The sequence below is a fragment of the Sinocyclocheilus grahami genome, unplaced genomic scaffold (genome assembly GCF_001515645.1).
Source record: "Sinocyclocheilus grahami isolate Dianchi unplaced genomic scaffold, SAMN03320097.WGS_v1.1 scaffold338.1, whole genome shotgun sequence".
In the NCBI taxonomy this organism is placed as follows: Eukaryota; Metazoa; Chordata; class Actinopteri; order Cypriniformes; family Cyprinidae; genus Sinocyclocheilus; species Sinocyclocheilus grahami.
This window is the reverse complement of record NW_015505517.1, coordinates 230,866-253,659: the sequence shown is the minus strand read 5'-3', so window position 1 is coordinate 253,659 and position 22,794 is coordinate 230,866. Positions and strand designations below refer to the sequence as shown.

General features: G+C 37.2%; 1 protein-coding gene across 1 annotated transcript; it reads right to left on the bottom strand.

The window, feature by feature from the left end:
* Nucleotides 1-416: 416 nt before the first annotated feature.
* On the bottom strand, nucleotides 417-22,459 carry thbs2a (thrombospondin 2a). Its single transcript, XM_016295565.1, has 17 exons — nucleotides 21,962-22,459; nucleotides 21,771-21,864; nucleotides 20,006-20,176; nucleotides 16,376-16,552; nucleotides 16,020-16,193; nucleotides 14,105-14,232; nucleotides 13,716-13,868; nucleotides 6,280-6,498; nucleotides 5,493-5,600; nucleotides 5,245-5,404; nucleotides 4,950-5,068; nucleotides 4,625-4,859; nucleotides 3,070-3,297; nucleotides 2,696-2,967; nucleotides 2,523-2,620; nucleotides 2,302-2,441; nucleotides 417-1,775 (listed from the first exon to the last, which is right to left on the bottom strand). The coding sequence occupies exons 1-17, from the start codon at nucleotides 22,082-22,084 to the stop codon at nucleotides 1,768-1,770; spliced, it is 2,607 nt and encodes an 868-aa protein (XP_016151051.1). The 5' UTR covers nucleotides 22,085-22,459; the 3' UTR covers nucleotides 417-1,767.
* Nucleotides 22,460-22,794: the final 335 nt, after the last annotated feature.

Sequence of the window (22,794 nt, the reverse complement as noted above, 5' to 3'; positions counted from 1 at the left end):
TGAGTTTTCCTGTTGGGTGTGATGAAATGTAAAAATCACAATCTGATGTATTTTATGCTGCAGAATAAAATGTGAAGATTGAGTTGTGTTAACCACAGGCCTTATTTCAAGCAAAACCCATAAAAACCCACTGACTTCAAGACGACAGAACCAGAAGTGCTAAAATGTGACCTGGTTTCTGGGTTTTGGCCTACAAAAGACTTATGAATGTCATCCTTGTAGCACTATTTGTATACAAAAGACTTGTTAAAGAGATAGCTCACTCAAAAACATTCATGTCATCATTGAACTAATGGCTGTGCATACTTTACCAAGGCATAAAATCACATGTACTGATCTAAAACAAATTCAAGTGAGCTTTGGAGGAAAGTGAATATAGGCCCATGTTCCAGTACTTTCAGGTCACTTGTGCATGAACAGATAAAACAGTTGTTTATTGAAGGAAAGACATGATGCAGGGTTTATGGAAGCCACATAAATGATCTAATAGACATCTTTAAAAACAGTCATACATCCCATTATAGTATTTGGAACTTCTCCGAAACACCAGTCCAAATGAAAAACTGTCTAAACCTTTTATTAAAGAAAAACCTGTGACAACTGTGAGAATAACATTAGAAAACGTTACAAGGTTTTCTGGGGATGTGGCATAAAAATCCAAGGCATTGCACTTTTTACAAAATATAAAAATGGTTATGAAAATAAAATCATTTAACAAGCAAAAGAAAGACAAAACAGATGAATGTTCAGGCTCAAAAATCTAGACGATGCATGACAATCTCTTATGAGAGTCTTTGTTTCTCTGATACAAACAGAACTGTTCGTCCTATTAAGTCTTGTGTTCTCCATGACAGTTTCTTTAGTAAACAGACAAAACATAAGAAACTAAATGAAAAAGTGGTTCAAGACCAGCAAATCTGTGTTAAATGTAACAATTGCAGTGTGGCATCACAGGACAAAAACAAAACAAACATTAGCACACTCATTCTCACATTTGAAAAACACTTCTATCAAGTAAAAAAATTACATAGGCATGAAATTGCATTATGGATGTCTAGAAGCGCAGCAATAAAATGTACTTTTTAAAATCTTTATTTCTGCAATAGTCAAATTTTGTCAGTGTAAACAAATAAATTAGTATTTACAACGTCTAGGTTCTGAAAGCATTGCGCAAAAAAAACAAAAACAGACAACTTGATACTGAATTGCAAGAGTCATATAAATACTTTACACAAGTAATTATGATACAGTCTTAATATAAACATCTTCATCTCAAAGGTCTCTAAAACATTTATATGCTGATCAAACCCAAAACCCGTTAGAATCGAGGGTTGTAGAAAAAGATGTCTTATTGTCTTCATTGCAACAACAAATCCAAAGGAGAAAAAATTCTGCACATTGTAACAATATACAGGAAGTAAAAAAATCTTGTGCAAGTAAAGCAGTTGGTGATAAAAATGTCAGAGGATGAAGCTTTGTGATTGCTTTTCCTCTAGATTGTGTTTCATTTTGTAAAGAAATACCACATGTAATGTTCAATTAACCGTACCCAAACTTTGGCTAAAAAATAATGACTCAAGGACACAAAAACATTGATAAGAAAAATCCCCATAAATGTGCTTGTAATTTAAGTTAAATCTTTCTCCTCAGGAGGAGGTTTGGGGCCTGTTTCCTTTTTGTAGTCCACCAAAGTCTTTTGTGTTTTGTCAGAGAGTGAAAATGTGTTGTTGTGCTATAGTTTTTTAAGGGAGTCATTTCTTCTCTTTCTCAGTTATCTAAAAAGCAGAAAAAAGTGGTTAACTGGCTTGTAACAAGTGAAAGTCTTGGTTTTGCTTGTCTTTTCTGTTATGCTATACAGTATTTTAAAAGATAACAATAATAATAATAACAACAGCAACAATAATAATGTCTTAAATGAATAATAAAAATAAAACCAATTCCCATTTTTTGCTACTAAATAAGTAATCTCAAATACGTATGCAAATATATTATATAAATACATACATTTAAAAAAATAAGGTATAAAACAAAAACATATACACATGAATAATAATAAAACTTTACAATTATATTTATCATTAATTCCTGTAATATAATATAATATAGGGCTAATATAAAATAATAATGCATTTTTACTTCATTTATATTAACATTTACATTTATAAAAAATGTATTTGAGTATTAATATAAAAGCACTAAAATGATATACTGAGATTAGTATATAATATATACAATTGTTTATACAGAGATTAGTGTCTCATTTTAATAAATGGCCACATTCTGTTATGACAAACTACTCACCTCGACACTCGTACTTGAGATCAGAGAAGTAAACCAGTTCTTGGGAAAACACGAACAGTCCTAATCTCCCTCCTGCAAAGGTTTTATCATAAACTGGCCCCGAGTCTGCCATGATCTGTTTCCCCTCATAAACCACCACTCTGGAGAAAAGGAATATAGGTCTGTTAACTCTACACGCTTGACAAGATTACGTGGCAATTAAAGGCCTTCCCGTTAATCACCTGATGAATCCTGTCTTGGGTCTGTGGATGAGATGCCACCTGTACGCAGTGTAATCCTTCCAGCCGATATTCTTAGGGTCGTGCCACAGTGTGTGGACCTGCCAGACCACATGAAGCAATTAGCTTATCATGAATGCTAACAGATGTCATATTTGCTGAGCAGTCAGCCTCACCTGTCCAGGAGTGTCACCAGTGTGCCAGAGGGCGTTACGCAGGTGTTCCCCTGTGCCCGTGGTAGAGTTGACCACTTTCAGAGAAACTCCAGCGATGCCAAAAGCTTTTGAAGGATTAACTTCCCAGTACGTCTGAGTTATCTGCTTCCACATTACCACATAAAATCGACTGCTGGATTGATATCCAAACACAAACCCAGCATAGTCATCATCTCTGTCAGTGTTGACGTAGAAAGTGCCACTGAAATCCACAGCGTTGAACTCATCGAAACCTGAAGAGCGATTAAAACGTTGAAGTCTCATTTACTCAAAGACAACAAACTCTAATTAAAAATCATGACCAGACGGGCTACTCTGACAGCTCACATACTCACCCACTGCAATACCGGGGTCAGAATTGGCCGTCTGAACCAACTCTTTGCCTTGATGTCTGACCACCCAGTTGGGATCAATTTGAGTAGTTCCTTTGGGGTCCAAATGCACCATCTGAAACTTCCGGAAGTCAGTGTTACCAATGGCGTCGTTCTCAGGGCACACATCCAAAATGTCTGGGATGTTGTCATTGTCAAAATCGTCTCTGCAGACATCGCCTCTTCCATCCCCTGTAGATAAAGTTAGATTAGTTCATCATTCATATCAGTAGATCTGTTAAAGTGGTTAAATCTGCCATCCTTACTTTTTTACAACCAAAAACATATACACATACACAATACAATACATGCTTTATTTATATTAATATTTAGATTTATAAAAATCTAAATAATACGTATTCTAAAAAATAATTATTAAAATAAAAACAGTAGTAATTAGCCAATTAATAATAATAATCCTGCCCACAATTTCGAGTGTGATTATATTATATTCTATTATATATTGGTTAATAATTATTTAATTAATTTGAATATTCATATAATTTAACTAAAATGTTTTATATTATACTACAGAATATTATTACATGTAATATATTACATTTTTCTTTATAAATTTTTACAGTTATTATTTTTTATAATATTTATTAGTACATAATCTGAACATTAATATAAATGAACTCAAATGTATTATATTGTACTATATTATTGAGTATTGTGGGTAATAAAATTGTAAGTGCTACACCAAAAGGAGAAATACTGTAACAAAAAAGAAGCAGAAAGTTTCATCTGGTATCCCAGCTCTCCTCTTTAAGCACAAAGCAATCTCAGCTGTCTTTTCATGTCATGTACATTAACATATGACTGGCTTCAAATGTGAAATCTATTAAATCCAGACTTTAGCACTCAAATAAAAGGGAAAAGTCAAGTAGGCTTTTGCACAGATGCCAGCTCTTTGCTAATGTGTCTGTTTTTACAGTAGTTGACTTTCTCTCTTTGGAACCATCTTGACACTATCAAATAAACAAAATATAATGAGGTGTGAGAAGTAAGCTAGCACCTGACAACTTCGACCTCCAAATGTAACCTGTTTCCATTTTCCCACCAACAAAAAAAATAAGGTAGCCTTAACAAAATGCAGCACAGTGGGGCAAACCACATGCAAGCTGTGAGAGTGTGACATCATTTTCCTTGACCCTGGCTACACTTAAGGAAATTTTCCAGTTGTAAATATGTCTAAATCTCAAAGGATGCAAAAGGGAAAAATGTGGCCAAAAAACTTGGACACAAATGAACAGATTAAAGAGGACTGGCTCTGAAACTTTTAAAGTTTTGTAAAGTTAGCCATGCAGATAAATTACCATTTTAAGCAAATGGTTGTCTTTTAAGCAAATAAAATTCACATTTCAGCCACTGTTGCATTTCTAGACAGAAATGAAGTCTCAGCATTTCTATAACTGTTATTGTGTGTGCATCCATGTGCTAACCTTTCTTTTCACAGTCAGTAGAAACTCAGACAAACACTTCTACTGAAGATATTTTAAGAAATAGATTCACTCACCATCAGAGTCTAGTTGATCTTTGTTTGGCACCAGTCTGCAGTTGTCCTTGTCATCAGGGATTCCGTCATTATCATCATCAAAATCACAAGCATCTCCTTTCCCATCTTTGTCATGGTCGGCCTGGTTGGCATTGGGAATGTAGGGACAATTATCCAGGCTGTTCTGGTGGCCGTCCTCATCAATGTCCTGATTGTTGTCGCACTCGTCACCAACTCGGTCATTATCGGAGTCAGTCTGTTAAAACATACAAATTACTTTGTTAAACTGCTGCAAAACATTCCTCCTTGTGTTTACTGGAAAGAGTTGAGATAGAGCCTGTTGTACCTGGTCAGGGTTGTGCAGCAGAGGACAGTTATCACACTGGTCTCCCACTCCATCCATATCTGTGTCCTTCTGGTCAGTATTGTACATGTAGGGGCAGTTATCATGCTCATTCAGAACCTCTGCAACACAAGCAAATGGTTAACCATCTGGAAAAACAACAAATCTGCACCTGACTGTCGTGAGGCATTTGCATTGCTTTCGGTTTATTATATATTTACTTAAAAAAATGCACTTGGTTTAAACAACAAGTTTTGTTGGCATAGTAATTGTGGGAATGCATGTGGTGGTTTCTCACCATCTCCATCAATGTCTACAGAGCAGGCATCTCCCTCGCCATTACCGTCTGTGTCGATCTGAGCAGGGTTGTGCTCATATGGACAGTTATCACAACGATCACCGACAAGATCTTTATCGTAGTCAAATTGCCTTGGATTGTACAGTAGAGGACAGTTGTCCTGGGGCACGGGAGAAAAAAAAGCTTAGTTTACATAAAAACAAAACATGACTCATTTTTATTAATATATAATTAAGAAGTCTGCCTACCCCCTCATCCATTATTCCATCATTATCATCGTCTTTGTCACAGGCGTCTCCTTGACCGTCTTTATCAAAGTCTTCTTGGCCTGAGTTTGGAAGGTTGGGACAATTGTCCTGCATGATAAAAGGAAAAAAATATTATTTTCCTTAGTTGGAAAAATTAACATTTAGGACTACTTAATGTGTTAAAAATGAATGCAACTAATGTAGCATCTGTTTTACTGTCTATTAATTAAGTAGACTATTTAAAATACACTTCTAGATTAATTTAGGGATTCAATGTGCAATTATACTCTAAAGTTCAAAGTGTGCAACAAGTAGGATTAAAAAAAAAAGAAATTAATACTTTTATTTAGCAAGGGAGCATCAAATTGATCGAAAGTGACAGTAAAGACATTTATAATGATTTATATTTCAAAAACTTTCTATTCATTAAAGAATCTTGAAAGTTAATGCATTATGGTCTCCACAAAAAAACATTAAGTAACAACCTTTTCAACACTGATAATAATAAGAAATGTTTGTTGAGCACCAAATCAGCACATTAGAATGATTTCTGAAGGATCATGTGACACTGAAGACTGGAGTAATGGCTGCTAAAATTTCAGCTTTGCCATCACAGGAAAATTTTATTTTTCAAGTATATTTTTGAACAAATAAATGCAGCATTGGTGAGCATGAGTGACATCTTTCAAAAATGCAATTATTTTCTGAAACTTTTGCAATTAGGCCTAATTGGTCGCATGTTTAGTCAATTATCTTATAGCCACAGAAAAGACAATAACTCTATTACCTTTTTGCAGTGATAGGATTGGTTGGCTCCACACACCAGGTTCTGATTGGGCCAGCCATCAAGGTCAGAGTCCTCGCCGCAGATAAGGCCGTCCCCAGCATAGCCGATCTTACACTCACATTTAAACATGGGGTCAGTGAAGTGGCCAAGGTAGATACACTCAGCGGACCTGTGGCAGTTGTGAGTCTTGTCTTTGCAGGGGTTTTCTTGCTCGCATACCTGAAAAATAAACAGACTTCAGAAATGCTTAACAGCAGTCCAATTATGGTGAATGAACTGGTTCATAGCCTCAGGAGACAACTGGGAATTATGCTGTGAGGCCCTGAAACCACTTAAACTCTACGGACCCAGATACGGGTCCAAAATCACTTAAAAAATGTTTATGCTTCATTTGCAAAGCCTTCCTTATATGGTATCAGCCCATATCATTTGAAAGCTTAGAGTGTCTTCTTTACAAAGAATACCATTACTTTTGGTTTTATGATACATAAAGCAGTCAAATTAAGCTTAGAATTGTATTTGTCCCACACACGAATTTCCGCCTAATGATTTTAATTTTTTAAACAGATAATTTTTCTGAAGAATGTGTATTTTTTATGTTTTTCACAAAACAGTCAAGTCATATATTACAAGAAAGCTCTTATTCTCAGGAATTTGATTATGTAGTTGAATGACCTTCAATAGAATCGTTACGGACCCAGATACGGGTCCAAAATCACTTAAAAAATGTTTATGCTTCATTTGCAAAGCCTTCCTTATATGGTATCAGCCCATATCATTTGAAAGCTTAGAGTGTCTTCTTTACAAAGAATACCATTACTTTTGGTTTTATGATACATAAAGCAGTAAAATTAAGCTTAGAATTGTATTTGTCCCACACACGAATTTCCGCCTAATGATTTTAATTTTTTAAACAAATAATTTTTCCGAAGAATGTGTATTTTTTATGTTTTTCACAAAACAGTCAAGTCATATATTACAAGAAAGCTCTTATTCTCAGGAATTTGATTATGTAGTTGAATGACTTTCAATAGAATCGCGATGTGAAATTTGATACCTCTGAGGAAACATTCAGATGTGTCACATTCCTACTTGCACGATTGCTTCAGTCAGCCGCAAACAGCCAAAGATTATAAACTATATTATCTTTTAGATTAGGATCTCTTCTTTCAAACAAGACCATTTTCACGTTTCTGTGTGCTCGCATTGGTGAGAAATCCACTGTTTTGTCACAGAAGCACAACAGAAGCGCACCAGAGAAAAAAAGACGCTCTTTTGGCAAACACGCGCTCTCCAAATCATAGCAGCTCCGGCCAGCGGCTCTTATGTTCTACAACCCTGGGCTACTCTGGGCTGCTCAGTGGGGGCAATAGGTCAGATTACACGCCACTCAAGCTCGCCGGCCACTCAGAGCCGTGAAATTTGACACCTCTGGGTCAATAGACAGGAGGGAGAGAGAGAGGATCCGGGAGAACCGTGTACGTTTCACACTCCAGACAAGTAGGTGGCGGACATCTGTCCTAGGTCCTCTGCTATTTTCGATATACATGTTGCCACTTGGTAATATTATTAGGAAATACGGGATTAGTTTCCACTGTTATGCCGATGATACTCAACTATATATCTCAACAAGACCAGATGAAACTTCTAAATTATCTAAGCTAACGGAGTGTGTTAAAAATGTAAAAGAATGGATGACCAATAATTTTCTCCTATTAAATTCGGATAAGACAGAGATATTACTTATTGGACCAAAAGACAGTACGCCGAATCTCGTGGATTACAATTTGCAACTAGACGGATGCACGGTTACCTCCTCTACATATAAAACGATTTGTTTTTGTGAAAACCTGTATCTGAACTGTAAATCATGATTTTTACAGTCATTTTACAGTTTAGTATGTTCCGTATCAGTTACAAAATATTATTACTTGCCTATAAGGCCCTTAATGGGTTAGCTCCTGCGTACCTAACTAGTCTTCTACCACGCTACAATCCATCACGCTCCCTAAGGTCGCAAAATTCTGGACTTTTGGTAGTACCTAGGATATCAAAGTCCACTAAAGGAGGTAGAGCTTTTTCGCATTTGGCTCCCAAACTCTGGAATAGCCTTCCTGATACCGTTCGGGGTTCAGACACACTCTCTCTGTTTAAATCTAGATTAAAGACACATCTCTTTGGCCAAGCATTCAAATAATGCATCTCATAATCTTTTACTGCAGTCATAATCTTTTACTGCAGTTATATCTAATCAAATGCACATTATTATTCGTTAGTTTGGGTTAAACAAATCATTTTTGCTTGGTTGGAACAGCAGCTACGCTAATTATGTTTGTATTTGTTTCTCTGTCTTTTGCCACGGGATTAACATCCCGTGGTAACTAGGATTTACACAAGCTTCAGTCTGGATCCAGAACACCTGAGAAGAGATGATTCAACTCCTCAGAGGACCTCAGATGATGCCAACCCTGAAACAACATACATAACTACCACATTTTGCTATAAGTTTGATTGCGTCATATAATAATTGCTGTTAATATTATTCATCGTCTGTTTTATTACGTCTTATATTGATTTTTCTGTACTGCTGGTTCGTCTGGTCAGAGGAGAACTGGCTCCCCGACTGAGCCTGGTTTCTCCCAAGGTTTTTTCTCCATTCTGTCACTGATGGAGTTTTGGTTCCTTGCCGCTGTCGCCTCTGGCTTGCTTAGTTGGGGACACTTCATTTCCAGCGTTATCGTTGACATAATTGCAAAGATATTATTTAAACTGAACTGAGCTGGATGTTGACATCACTGAATTCAATGATGAACTGTCTTTAACTGAAAAATGAGTGTTTACTATTGTCATTTTGCATTATTGACACTATTTTCCTAATTAATGCTGTTCAGTTGCTTTGTCACAATCTGTATTGTTAAAAGCGCTATATAAATAAAGGTGACTTGACTTGACTTGACTTGACATGCACCTTTAACATTGGTTTGCCAATCCGCCAAATAACTCGAGAGAAGAAGAAGAAGAGCGAAAACTGTTTTGAAGCCGATAATGGCACGCTAGAAGGCAAATGCATCAGCAGCATGGATAAAACTTATATTTGACAGTAAACCAAAAGCTAAAGATGATGAAGAACGTTCAGCGGCGCGGTGGAGAGGAAAGGACGCGCATCTGGTGAGCGCATATGAGCGCTTTTGCTCCGTCTTTGAAAGAATTGACTGTAAAGTACAGTACAGGATCCGTTTCAGTAAATATACATAGATATTATTACAGTGCTCTGTTTATAAACAACTATTTCTTTGTTTCACATTCTGAAGACCAGATAGCAGCCGTGAGCCCGTGGCAGAAGCAGTTAGCACGGAGCGGTGTGATCTTCAGGAGGCAGCTGATGCAGGCACTGGATGCTGATGCAGAGGTGATGCAGGGGTCTAAAATTATGCACATAAATGGAATGATATAAAGCTGGAGGATGTGAATTCTGTTTTAGATTGTAATAAACCACATGGATTTTACCATTTATAGAGTCTTGTGTCTCCTGAAAGAAAAAAACGAATTGTATAAAACACAAAATTTTATATTTGGTATAATTTGCTTATGCCATTTTGTATATTACTACTTAGACAAACATAAAAATGAAACATAATTCAGTCAATAATCAAGAAGCGTCAGACCAAGGCTGTGTCTCATTGCTAGTTTTACTTGATCTTAGTGCTGCATTCGATACTATAGATCATGACATACTGATAGATCGATTACAAAACTATACAGGTATTCAAGGGCAGGCTTTAAGATGGTTTAGATCCTACCTGTCCGATCGCTACCACCTTGTTCATTTAAATGGGGAGTCATCTCAATTATCACCAGTAAAATATGGAGTGCCACAAGGATCTGTCCTAGGTCCTCTGCTATTTTCGATATACATGTTGCCACTTGGTAATATTATTAGGAAATACGGGATTAGTTTCCACTGTTATGCCGATGATACTCAACTATATATCTCAACAAGACCAGATGAAACTTCTAAATTATCTAAGCTAACGGAGTGTGTTAAAAATGTAAAAGAATGGATGACCAATAATTTTCTCCTATTAAATTCGGATAAGACAGAGATATTACTTATTGGACCAAAAGACAGTACGCCGAATCTCGTGGATTACAATTTGCAACTAGACGGATGCACGGTTACTTCCTCTACAGTCAAAAATCTGGGTGTTATATTAGATAGCAACTTGTCTTTTGAAAATCATATTTCCCATGTTACAAAAACGGCATTCTTCCATCTTAGAAACATTGCCAAGTTACGAAACATGATACCTGTTTCTGATGCAGAAAAGCTAGTTCATGCATTCATGACCTCTAGACTGGACTATTGTAATGCACTTCTAGGTGGTTGTCCTGCATCTTCAATAAACAAGCTACAGGTAGTCCAAAATGCAGCGGCTAGAGTCCTTACCAGGTCAAGAAAATATGATCATATTACCCCAATTTTACAGTCTCTGCACTGGCTACCTGTTAAGTTCTGTATCAGTTACAAAATATTATTACTTGCCTATAAGGCCCTTAATGGGTTAGCTCCTGCGTACCTAACTAGTCTTCTACCACGCTACAATCCATCACGCTCCCTAAGGTCGCAAAATTCTGGACTTTTGGTAGTACCTAGGATATCAAAGTCCACTAAAGGAGGTAGAGCTTTTTCGCATTTGGCTCCCAAACTCTGGAATAGCCTTCCTGATACCGTTCGGGGTTCAGACACACTCTCTCTGTTTAAATCTAGATTAAAGACACATCTCTTTGGCCAAGCATTCAAATAATGCATCTCATAATCTTTTACTGCAGTCATAATCTTTTACTGCAGTTATATCTAATCAAATGCACATTATTATTCGTTAGTTTGGGTTAAACAAATCATTTTTGCTTGGTTGGAACAGCAGCTATGCTAATTATGTTTGTATTTGTTTCTCTGTCTTTTGCCACGGGATGTAATCCCGTGGTAACTAGGATTTACACAAGCTTCAGTCTGGATCCAGAACACCTGAGAAGAGATGATGCAACCCCTCAGAGGCCCTCAGATGATGCCAACCCTGAAACAACATCCAGAACTACCACATTTTGCTATAAGTTTGATTGCATCATATAATAATTGCTGTTAATATTATTCATCGTCTGTTTTATTACGTCTTATATTGATTTTTCTGTACTGCTGGTTCGTCTGGTCAGAGGAGAACTGGCCCCCCGACTGAGCCTGGTTTCTCCCAAGGTTTTTTCTCCATTCTGTCACTGATGGAGTTTTGGTTCCTTGCCGCTGTCGCCTCTGGCTTGCTTAGTTGGGGACACTTCATTTCCAGTTGACATATTGACATAATTGCAAAGATATTATTTAAACTGAACTGAGCTGGATGTTGACATCACTGAATTCAATGATGTTAACTGAAATTGACACCTCTGGGTCAATAGACAGGAGGGAGAGAGAGAGGATCCGGGAGAACCGTGTACGTTTCACACTCCAGACAAGTAGGTGGCGGACATGCACCTTTAACATTGGTTTGCCAATCCACCAAATAACTCGAGAGAAGAAGAAGAAGAGCGAAAACTGTTTTGAAGCCGATAATGGCACGCTAGAAGGCAAATGCATCAGCAGCATGGATAAAACTTATATTTGACAGTAAACCAAAAGCTAAAGATGATGAAGAACGTTCAGCGGCGCGGTGGAGAGGAAAGGACGCGCATCTGGTGAGCGCATATGAGCGCTTTTGCTCCGTCTTTGAAAGAATTGACTGTAAAGTACAGTACAGGATGCGTTTCAGTAAATATACATAGATATTATTACAGTGCTCTGTTTATAAACAACTATTTCTTTGTTTCACATTCTGAAGACCAGATAGCAGCCGTGAGCCCGTGGCAGAAGCAGTTAGCACGGAGCTAGCGGCGCAGCTCACGGGTGATCTTCAGGAGGCAGCTGATGCAGGCACTGGATGCTGATGCAGAGGTGATGCAGGGGTCTAAAATTATGCACATAAATGGAATGATATAAAGCTGGAGGATGTGAATTCTGTTTTAGATTGTAATAAACCACATGGATTTTACCATTTATAGAGTCTTGTGTCTCCTGAAAGAAAAAAACGAATTGTATAAAACACAAAATTTTATATTTGGTATAATTTGCTTATGCCATTTTGTATATTACTACTTAGACAAACATAAAAATGAAACATAATTCAGTCAATAATCAAGAAAAGTGCTATGGCACATAGTAAAATAGGATTCTGGGGGTAATATGCTTTATTTACATTTAGTCATTTAGCAGACTCTTTTATCCAAAGCGATTTGCAAATGAGGATGCTTTATAAAACCTGTTTTTGCAAAGGAAACTCACAAAGACAATTTTAGACGCAAAAAAGAAACAACTTTACTCCCTTCGGTTATAATTCAATAAAAAAATTAAAAAGCATTTTTTTTGTGTTTATTGTAATATGTAAAACATATATAATGTTATTTATGAATAATTTCAACCATATTTTGTAGTTCAAAGAGTTTTCTATACAATGACACCATTTTTTGTACGTGTGTAGGGTAAACATTTGAATTTGGGTATGTCAAATTTAGGCGAAAATACACAAAAACGCCACAGAGCTTAAGGGGAAGACTTTCTATTGATAATTTCCTACTATTTTGTTGGTTTCAGCTGTGCAAAACTGGGCAGTTTATATGAAAGCTATTGGATCGCAGCAATAAAATGTGAGACAATTCCTTTCAGCACTTTGTCAATTTACTACTCTTGGGCGCTGGATCAAAGCAATGCAAGCAGGAGCTTGGTGACAAACCTATTAGTTGTGGACGTTATGAAACTTTTGGACAAAAATGAGTCAGCTTTCCAAGAAATCTGCTAAATGTATTCATCCGAGAGGAATGGAAGAACTAGAGCAAGATCCATATGCTTGGCCACCATTATGGGCCCGAATAATTTTTTTCATTTAGAAGAAATGCTTTGTCCAAAATATCTCAGAATACACTTTCTACTCAGACTATCACTCTGGAGCAACTTTGTTCAAAAGTTTCACAACTTTAGCATAAATACAAACAACATAATGCGTGGTCCACAGTCATTTCTGGGAAAGTACTATCCGATTAGACAAGAAGAGACCATTTTGTTTAGAAGACATGAAGTGGCAGTTTTACATAAAATAGCTGATTCCAAAATAATAGTAAAGTATGGATTATTTACCATAACTCAGAAAACAAATGGAATACATCACGATTGAACTTGCACTTTCAGTTTTGTGTATAATGTGCATCAGATGGTCAGCAAACAGACTGTGGGCGGCACGAAGGCTTGCTGTCTGAGATTCAGCCAGGCTAATGACACATTTATATACTTGTGCAATAACACATTTATATACTTGTGCAATAATTGATCCAATCTGTCCATAGACTGCATAACTAACCTGTTTATTTAGCTTGGCAGCCTCCACTCCCATTCCAAAGGGCTGATTGCCTTTGTATCGAGGAGGGCAAGGCAAGCAGTGGAATCCTGGGTCTGTGTTGACACAGCGCTGGGATTCACCGCTTTTAAAACAAAGATCAGGTACCATGTCACACTATAGGACAGAAGAAGCAAACAGAGATGTTAGGAAACGTTTGAAAAAACATTTTTTAATAATGTTCACATTTATTGTGTTCAAATCAGTGGATCAGTGGAGCAAGGGCTGGAGGAACATTTTTGTTTGGCTATGCTTTCCGTGTTGAATTGTGAGTAATGCAGTATAACAACTGCTTGTCACACAGCCCTAACTACATTATACTTTTCCCAGCTCCAGCTCTTTTCCCTTTGTACCTCATTCACATCCTCACAGAATGTTCCATTGCCACGGAAACCGACAGGGCAGGGCCCGCACTCCCACGAGCCGTCAGCGGAGCTGGTGCAGTCAACACCCCCGAAGCACGGGTTAGATAGACAACCATCTGAGGAAGCAGGGAATAAAAAGGGAGAGGCTTTGAGTTTACTCATGAAATTGATATGCATTTCATAAATCTCAGGATGAAACTAGAGACATTATGCATGACGTGTCAGTCTAAAGTGGTCTTTAAATAATAGAGCCCATTGATAAGATGAATTTCACATGTATGCAACCGTTCAAAGGTTTTTGAAAGAAGTTTCTTACGCTGACTAAGGCTGCATTTATTTGATAAAAAATGCAGTAAGAACAGTAATATTGTGAAATATGATTACATTTTAAAATAAATATTTTCTATTTTAATGTTGGCAAAGCTGAATTTTCAGCATCATTACTCCAGTCTTCAGTGTCATATTATCCTTCAGAAATCATTCTAATATGCTGCTTTTGGTGCTCAAGAAACATTTCTTATTATTATCAGTGCTGTAGTGCTGCTTAATATTTTTATTTAAACCATAGTGCTTTTTGATCATTTTTGATCAATTTGATGATTTCCAGAATTTTTTTGATGAATAAAAATAATTAAATTTATTTGAAATTGAATCCTTTTGTAACATTATAGATGTCTTTATTATTACTTTTACCTTTGCAGAATAAAAGTATTCATTTCTTTGAAAAAGACTTACTGATCCCAGATTTTTCAACAGTAGTGTATCACCGTGCCTTTTCATTTCCCCTCTAACTCCCAATCAGATGCTAATTCAACTTTCCGCTTTATTGTAATTTATCATGGTTTAAAGGCAGCGTAAAAATAGACCTCTAAATGACCAACAGCTTTTAACGGTTTTAAACATCTGCTACTCTGCCTGAGCTGAGGCAGAAGGTTTAATATTGGCTCGGCAATGGGGACAAGAGCACAGGGACATCCACTATATGGTCCCATAGATAGCCAAATACAGTCTATGAGTGAGAATATGCAGGGCCGGATATACCTCTTTTCGTGACATAGGCAAAACAAATTTTTGGGCCCCCCTTCCCTATTAATATGTTAGGCTTAATATTACCACCCAAGCAAAAAAAAATGTTTCTTAATCAGTGCAAACCGTTACAGTGGTTTCTATCGCAATATGCGCTTGCGCACAGTCAATAAAAATCGAATGTAGCTCTTAATTTGTATGAGGAATGAGAAAGATCATTCCATTAATAGGCGCGGCGACGTGGCCACATAATAACCACTTCGGGAGTGCATTTCTCTAATAATTTTAACGGTTTGGAGTCACAACCACACATCAATACTGTTCAGATGATTATTTCAAGACATTTGAGCGAGTGAATACCTCATCCGAGTCTCTCAGCAGCGTTCAGCAGCAGCATCTACTAATAGCGAATCTTTAAGTTAAACTGCTTCAAGAACCTCGCAACTGAGAAATGTCTTTGCTTTTCAGCTGCAAAACTATTTTATTGATAAATTTGCAGGGCAGCACTGACAAGAAGTTTCTGTTCATGTCTCTGCACGTGTGCATGTCTGCACTGTGTGCGTCTGTGAGAGAGACTGGGAGAAAGAAAGCGTGATTTCCGTAGCTTACATAAAAAAGTTGGAAGACATGGAAATAGTTTGTCATTATTTACCCTATTGTTTGTTATATTTATTTGCTCAATGTCTTCTGGGGTTTTGGTTCTTTTACTGTTGTAGATAGCCCATAGTATAACAATAATATTATATATCTCTTCATTGTGTTTGGGCCCCCTTGGACGAGCGAACATAGGCACGTGCCTAGAATGCCTATGCGTAAATCCAGCCCTGAGAATATGTGTAGAGTGAGAAATAAATAAAAATATTGCAAGGTAACATACCAACAGGGCAGTCCTGTTTGTTGCAGGAATCAGTGTCCTTGGACTCCCCTGGGCATTTCTTGCCACCATACTGCGGATGAGGGCTGTTACACACGCGTGTTCGTGTCCTTGTTCCTCCCCCACAGGTGGCAGAGCAGATCGCCCAAGGAGACCATGGGCCCCAGGCTCCATCAACTACAAGACAAAGAGAATACAGTAAAAATCTGAATATAAAAGAGTTTACAGAGACAAATTATCAATTTAAATTGTTTAATCCAAGATCACACTATGCAAATCGGTATAATATAGTCTTAGCTTCATTTCACAAGACTAAGTTCAATACATAAATTAAGAAGTGCAAGGCTCCCAGTACTCACTCGGACAGGGTTTGGCTTCACATTTTTTAGTCTCTCTCCCGCTGCCCTCACAGTCCTTTCCTCCCAGCTGAGGAACAGGGGAGTTACAGTGGCGAATTCGCGTGATCTGTCCCTCTCCACACGTCACAGAGCATGACGACCAGGGGGACCACAAACTCCAACCACCATCTTGACGGACTATAATGAAAAGCAGAGAACTGGCATGGTTATCAAAAACAATGGTACATGCTGCCTTTGAGTGCTTGTGGAAGACTCTGCTCTTGAGTTTGGAAGTCATAATTACGATATGATGTGTGTCCATGTGAACTTTTTAAAAGTAGGGTATATTTCTCTCTTCTCTCTTACGCTTTATTGGCAAAGTCAAAGGGGTCATGAACTGAGAGGCCAAAATTCCCTTGATCTTTTGACATATAAGAGGTCATTCTACGTCTGATAAAAACATCCTGTAATTTTCAGAACTCAAAACTTTCTTGTGTCTATAAACAGCTTATATTGAAGCCAGTCTGCCAAAATAACAGGTTGTGGAATGTACCACTTTATGATGTAATAGTGTGGCTAAACACCACCCCCGCAGAGGAAGATCAACTCCTGCTTCTACATCACTGCCTGTTTAGCCCCACTCACTGACTTGTGCATGTAGTGTAAATAACGAAAGAGCCAAACACAGGTCTACACAGAAATCAAAAGATAAAGATGTTCCAAAAACAAAAAGATGCTGTGCAGTCTTAAACACAGTCTTATCATTGCATTCTTTCTGATCCCAACATTAGGAAAGAGAGGAAGAACTTTATTTTTAATGAAGAACCAGACCGCGTCAGTAAGAACTCGGTCCTTTGTTCACTTCATTTTACCATGGATGCAAACATAGTATACACGTATACAAACACGTATACAAACAAGGCACAATTCGACGTGGGATTTTCAGAAAGGCTGAAATTGAAAGATGATGCTGTGCCGACTATATTGGATCCGACAGTAACTGTTTTTATTACGTGATCACTATTGCGTTGTCTGTTAAATAGATCATTTGATATTTACTGAGTATTCTTGCGTTTTTAACCTAAATCACTGCAGCATCCATCTGTGAAGAATGTAGGCTGTCAAACATAAACAACTGCTAGCCAATCATAGCAGTGGGCGTCTACTTCTGAGTCTACAATCCACCACACCTATTCAAACAGAGCGTTTTGATGAGGGGGTTAAAAACAACAGAAAATAGCCTATTATAAATTATGATGTTTTTTGATGTAAAAATCTTGATAATATTATAAGTGGACCTCAAAGAACAGTACAAAATAAAAAGACTAAGGCAGTTCGGGACCCCTTTAAGGCGTTTTTTTACCCCTAATTCAACATACATTAGACCTGAATAAAGCTTTACTTGTATATATTATTAAAATAAGATAATATTGGTGTTTTCCAGCAAGATTTATCAACAGCACAGAAGTTGTACTGTAATATTCACAAGTAAAACTTAACCATGACTGAAACCAAACTGCCAATGGAAAGTTGGGGCTAAAACAAAATTGTGGAGGTGTTTATGTGCACTCATCCCATAAATACGATCATTCTAACATGACTTGAAGGCAGCGTTAAAGAAGCAAACAAACCCACACAAACAATTACATCTTTCATTTATATTAGTAAGTCCAGAGGCATGAGGTCCAGGAATGACGTAGGGCGGGACTGCCAATAAACTTGATGAAGCGATGACCACCTGGCCTACAATTCTGGCCCCATCACCTCATCGTCTCTTTGGGACTCAATAATCTGGCCAGTGGTGACACAAGGAGCATTAAGTGCGCCTCCTCACACACTGTCAGCTGTATTCTGTTCCCACGACCACATGGGTATACGGACTGACAATATGATGAGCAGAAAGACCGTGATTCATTTTATATAAATCTAAAAAATCTTAACATATGAATACTTATGGTTATTGTTGAGCGGTAATTGTAGCAAAGGCTAGTTTGTCCATTGCTGTCTAAGATACCAGCTGGTAACATTTGTCAGTTAAAAAAAAACATTTGAATCCACCGTAAACCAGAGTTAGCATTAGTACACCACAAAGAGCCATATGCCGCTCATTAAAACCTCACTGAGCATAAGCGATGAATACCAGCTCGTTCTCTCGCTGATGGAAAGGAGTTTATCTATTAGCACACGCTCCATAAATATTTACAACAGATGATGAAAGAAAACACCCATGTTGTTACAGAATTATCCAACTGCCACAAAATCAGGTCAGGAATGGAATGGCTTAAAATCACAGTTTGTCTAACGAACATCAGTTGAGTGATGTAACATTCAATTAGTAGTAACAACTGATTTGATGAAATGTAGGTAAGTGGGTGCTAGCCATTGTAGGATTACCACTTACTACTTGTGTGTCGTTCAGTCTACTGCCAATGCGAATGGTTGGCAGGGGCTTCTGCGGTTATTATAGTTGCTAAGGCCTTGCTTGAAATCAATGATTTTTGGTTGACCCACTTTAAAGGATTAATTGACCCAAAAATGAAAATCATCTCTCAGTATTTTCTTATGCTGTTTCAAACCCATATGAATTTACTTCTTCTGAAGAACATAAAAGGAAAAAAACTTGTCAAATTGTACTGGTTGCTCTTTTCCATTTTCAACTTTATAAAGGACAAAAAGCACCATAAAACAAGCATCATGAAAATGATCCATACAATTTATGCATCAGTGGGACATCAACAACGTTTTTTCCTGTTTACACAAATAATGATTAAAGGTGTGGATTATTGATGTATAAAGCTTTATTTTCATGCAGTTAATTTCCAAACTACTATGATAATTTCAACCACCAACATAATATGTTTCCAGATTCACAATAATCTGTTTCGGATAAAACTAAATTTGCTTTTAGCGCCACTCAGCATTGTTTGTGACACTTTCATTGTGCTTTTGCATCATTTTGAAGCTTAAAAGCATCAGACCTCACTCATGGTAATTGCATTAAAAGAGCAACCAGCACATTCTTCATTTATCTTCCATGGAAAAGTCATTCAAGTATGGAACGACATGAGTAAATCACCGAATTTTCATTTTTGGATGAATTATTCCTTCAAAAGCTCAAAAGAACAAAAACAACAGCCAAAATAAGTATATTTTCCAATAAAGATTTAGAGATTTTGGCTGGAACTAAACCGAGAACCAAAGTCTTGGTGAATCCGATTCTTTTTCTTCCATTTCCGTAATTTTTTACAGCTGTTTAGATATTGTGACAGCTGCATTTCAGATCTCTCTTTCTACTTCGTTTAGAACACAAACTCTTTCACTCTGGTCTGTGGAGACATTACAGATGAGTGCATTACTTTTATTTATCACAATTATCTCTGATGTGCTGATACACCTGAAACAAATTAGTGAGAGAACAAACTGTGCACTTGCAGTTATGGTGTGACCTACCACATTTCTTAAGGTCACGAGCAACAGGATTGAATTCAATACCACTTAAACCTCTGTTATGTGGTTTTCTTCCAAGGTTTCAGACTTTATGGACAAAACAGACAGGAAAATGGTGTCCAAAATGTCTCTATATGACCAAAGAACAGGTGTTGAAAGAAAGTGTGCAGTTTATAACAGTCAAACAAAGACTGGCTGTCTCACCACGACTATCGCATTTTCCCAGGTTGCATCTGCGGGTTTGGATGGAGGGGCCACTGCAGGGGTTACTTGTGGCATCACATGACCTGCCTCTTTGCTGGGTGCCTGTTCCACATGTAACGGTACACTCCGTCCATTCAGACCAAGGCGACCAGCCATCTTCGCTGTCTTTAGCTGTACACACATAAATGTACAAGCACATTTAGCACTGCTAACTTTAGGCACAATTCACCTCATTCTAACCCCACCACACCCATCATGGTGCTCCTTGTTGCTAGTATATTTAAAAAGCAAAGGCAACATTGTTCTTTGCTTCTGATGTTTTGTAGCTCAAGTTATACATGACATCATCTTTCTCAACCCACTTCAGGGCATGGGAACATACAGTAATGCTTGTTACTCATGGATAATAAAAATTTGTGGTTGGCAAACACAAGCAGTTTTAAAACAATAACAGTTCTGTACCATAAAATGAGCGAAAAGCTTCTCTGCAAAGCTGGCCTGTATAAGCTTCCGTTCAACCGTTTGGGGTCGGTAAGATGTTTTTCATGTTTAAAAAAAGCCTTATATGTTCACCAAGGCTGCATTTACTTGAACAAAATACAGTAAAAACAGCAATATTGTGAAGTATTCATTTAATATAATGGTTTTCTATTTTAATACAGTTTAAAATTTAATTTATTTCTGTGATGGCAACGCTTAATTTTTAGCAGTCATTACTCCAGTCTTCAGCATCACATGATCCATAAATCATAATAATATGCTGATTAGCTGCTCAAGAAAGATTTCTTATTATTATTAGTTGAAAATGGCTGTGCTTGGGAGTGTTTTTCATTATTCATTGATGAACAGAACATTTGAAGAATATAATTTATTTGAAATAGAAATCTACTTTCTAACAGAAACGTATGTGTGCATCTGCCCCAAGACATGAATTTTAGGGAAATCCACTGGTATAAAACTAGCATGGACAATTAAAAAAAAACATTTCCACACAAGGTTAGCATGAGAAGCATCCCAAGTTGGCTTTGATGTAAAATTCAGGTATTTAAATTACAATTCACACAAATTATATTAGCAAATAATTTTTTTTTTTTGGGGTCGGTAAGATGTTTTTCATGTTTAAAAAAAGCCTTATATGTTCACCAAGGCTGCATTTACTTGAACAAAATACAGTAAAAACAGCAATATTGTGAAGTATTCATTTAATATAATGGTTTTCTATTTTAATACAGTTTAAAATTTAATTTATTTCTGTGATGGCAACGCTTAATTTTTTAGCAGTCATTACTCCAGTCTTCAGCATCACATGATCCATAAATCATAATAATATGCTGATTAGCTGCTCAAGAAAGATTTCTTATTATTATTAGTTGAAAATGGCTGTGCTTGGGAGTGTTTTTCATTATTCATTGATGAACAGAACATTTGAAGAATATAATTTATTTGAAATAGAAATCTACTTTCTAACAGAAACGTATGTGTGCATCTGCCCCAAGACATGAATTTTAGGGAAATCCACTGGTATAAAACTAGCATGGACAATAAAAAAAAAACATTTCCACACAAGGTTAGCATGAGAAGCATCCCAAGTTGGCTTTGATGTAAAATTCAGGTATTTAAATTCCAATTCACACAAATTATATTAGCAAATAATTTTTTTTTTAAATTTCAGACAGCGCATCTCTAGATTGAATGTGCATACCCTGTAGACATGATGTGAAAATGAGAGTGTGAATATTAGCAATGTGTCAGAAATGTTACTCACGCAGACACACTGGACAGCATTCACCATCTAGGAAAGTGGGGCTGGCACAGGATACTGGAGGACATGAGATCTGATGGCATACGATCTTTGATTCCTTTAACATAAAGTCATGAAGCATAAAGAGTCAGAACAAAAGCAGACTGCCATTCGCTCTTTCTCTCCCATTCATCATACGTCACAGTTCTTCCTACCTGACAGGTACACTTGGTGCAGCTGTCCACAACCCAGTCCTCCTTATCCTCAAAGAGACGGCCGTCTTGCCAGCACATGCGCTTGTCTTTGATGTTCTTCATGTTCCCCAGCACCTCCTTCATCACGGTGTTCTCCTCAGTCTAACCGACAGATGCAAGCAAGATAGATGGACAACTGATCAATGGGAGGCAATACTTCTGTCAATGTCTTCCACATGTAAATAAATAGAGGTGATTTTAACTGAAAGGGAATGAGCGCACTTCTGTATAGAAGGGGATTTATGTCCTTGACCCCAAAGAACAGGAAGCTCTGCCCTAGGAAATCTGGGATGATTTTCTCATTGTGACCTCTTGACCTGGGAAATAACTTTGCATTTTCTGCTATCAAATTGCCACGCTTTGGTTGATTTCCAGTGTTAACCTGTGGAAAATGATGAAGAACTTTGTGCTTCTTAAGGATTTTCATGTACACTACCGTTCAAATGCTTGGGTTCGGTAAGATTTTAAAAACAAGTTTTTGAGTTTCTTATGCTCACCAAGTATGCATTTATTTGTAAAAACAGTAATACTGTTAAATATTATACTACAATTTAGAACGGTTTTCTATTTCAATATATTTTAAAATGTAATTTATTTCTATATACCCCAATTGACATTTCTGGTTGACCACCATGCTTGGGGTCATTTGCGTAAATTTTCTCCAGATTAATGGAGGACAGGGGACAATAAATCAAGAGCCATGTTGTTACCTCCAGAGGTTTCTTTGAGACTCATGCAGGGTTAGCAGCTTTTTAGAGACTGTTGAACTCGTTCAAATCTCTTGGGGTTTTCAG

What these genes read in the sequence shown, in the direction of transcription:
- thbs2a (XM_016295565.1), bottom strand. Translation starts at nt 22,084, where the DNA reads ATGAAGGAGGTGCTGGGGAACATGAAGAACATCAAAGACAAGCGCATG. An exon ending in ATGCTGTCCAGTGTGTCTGC is followed by an intron (nt 20,177 to 21,770) that starts GTGAGTAACATT and finishes ATGTGTGTACAG; the next exon opens with CTAAAGACAGCGAAGATGGC. An exon ending in TGAAGCCAAACCCTGTCCGA is followed by an intron (nt 16,194 to 16,375) that starts GTGAGTACTGGG and finishes TTTGTCTTGTAG; the next exon opens with TTGATGGAGCCTGGGGCCCA.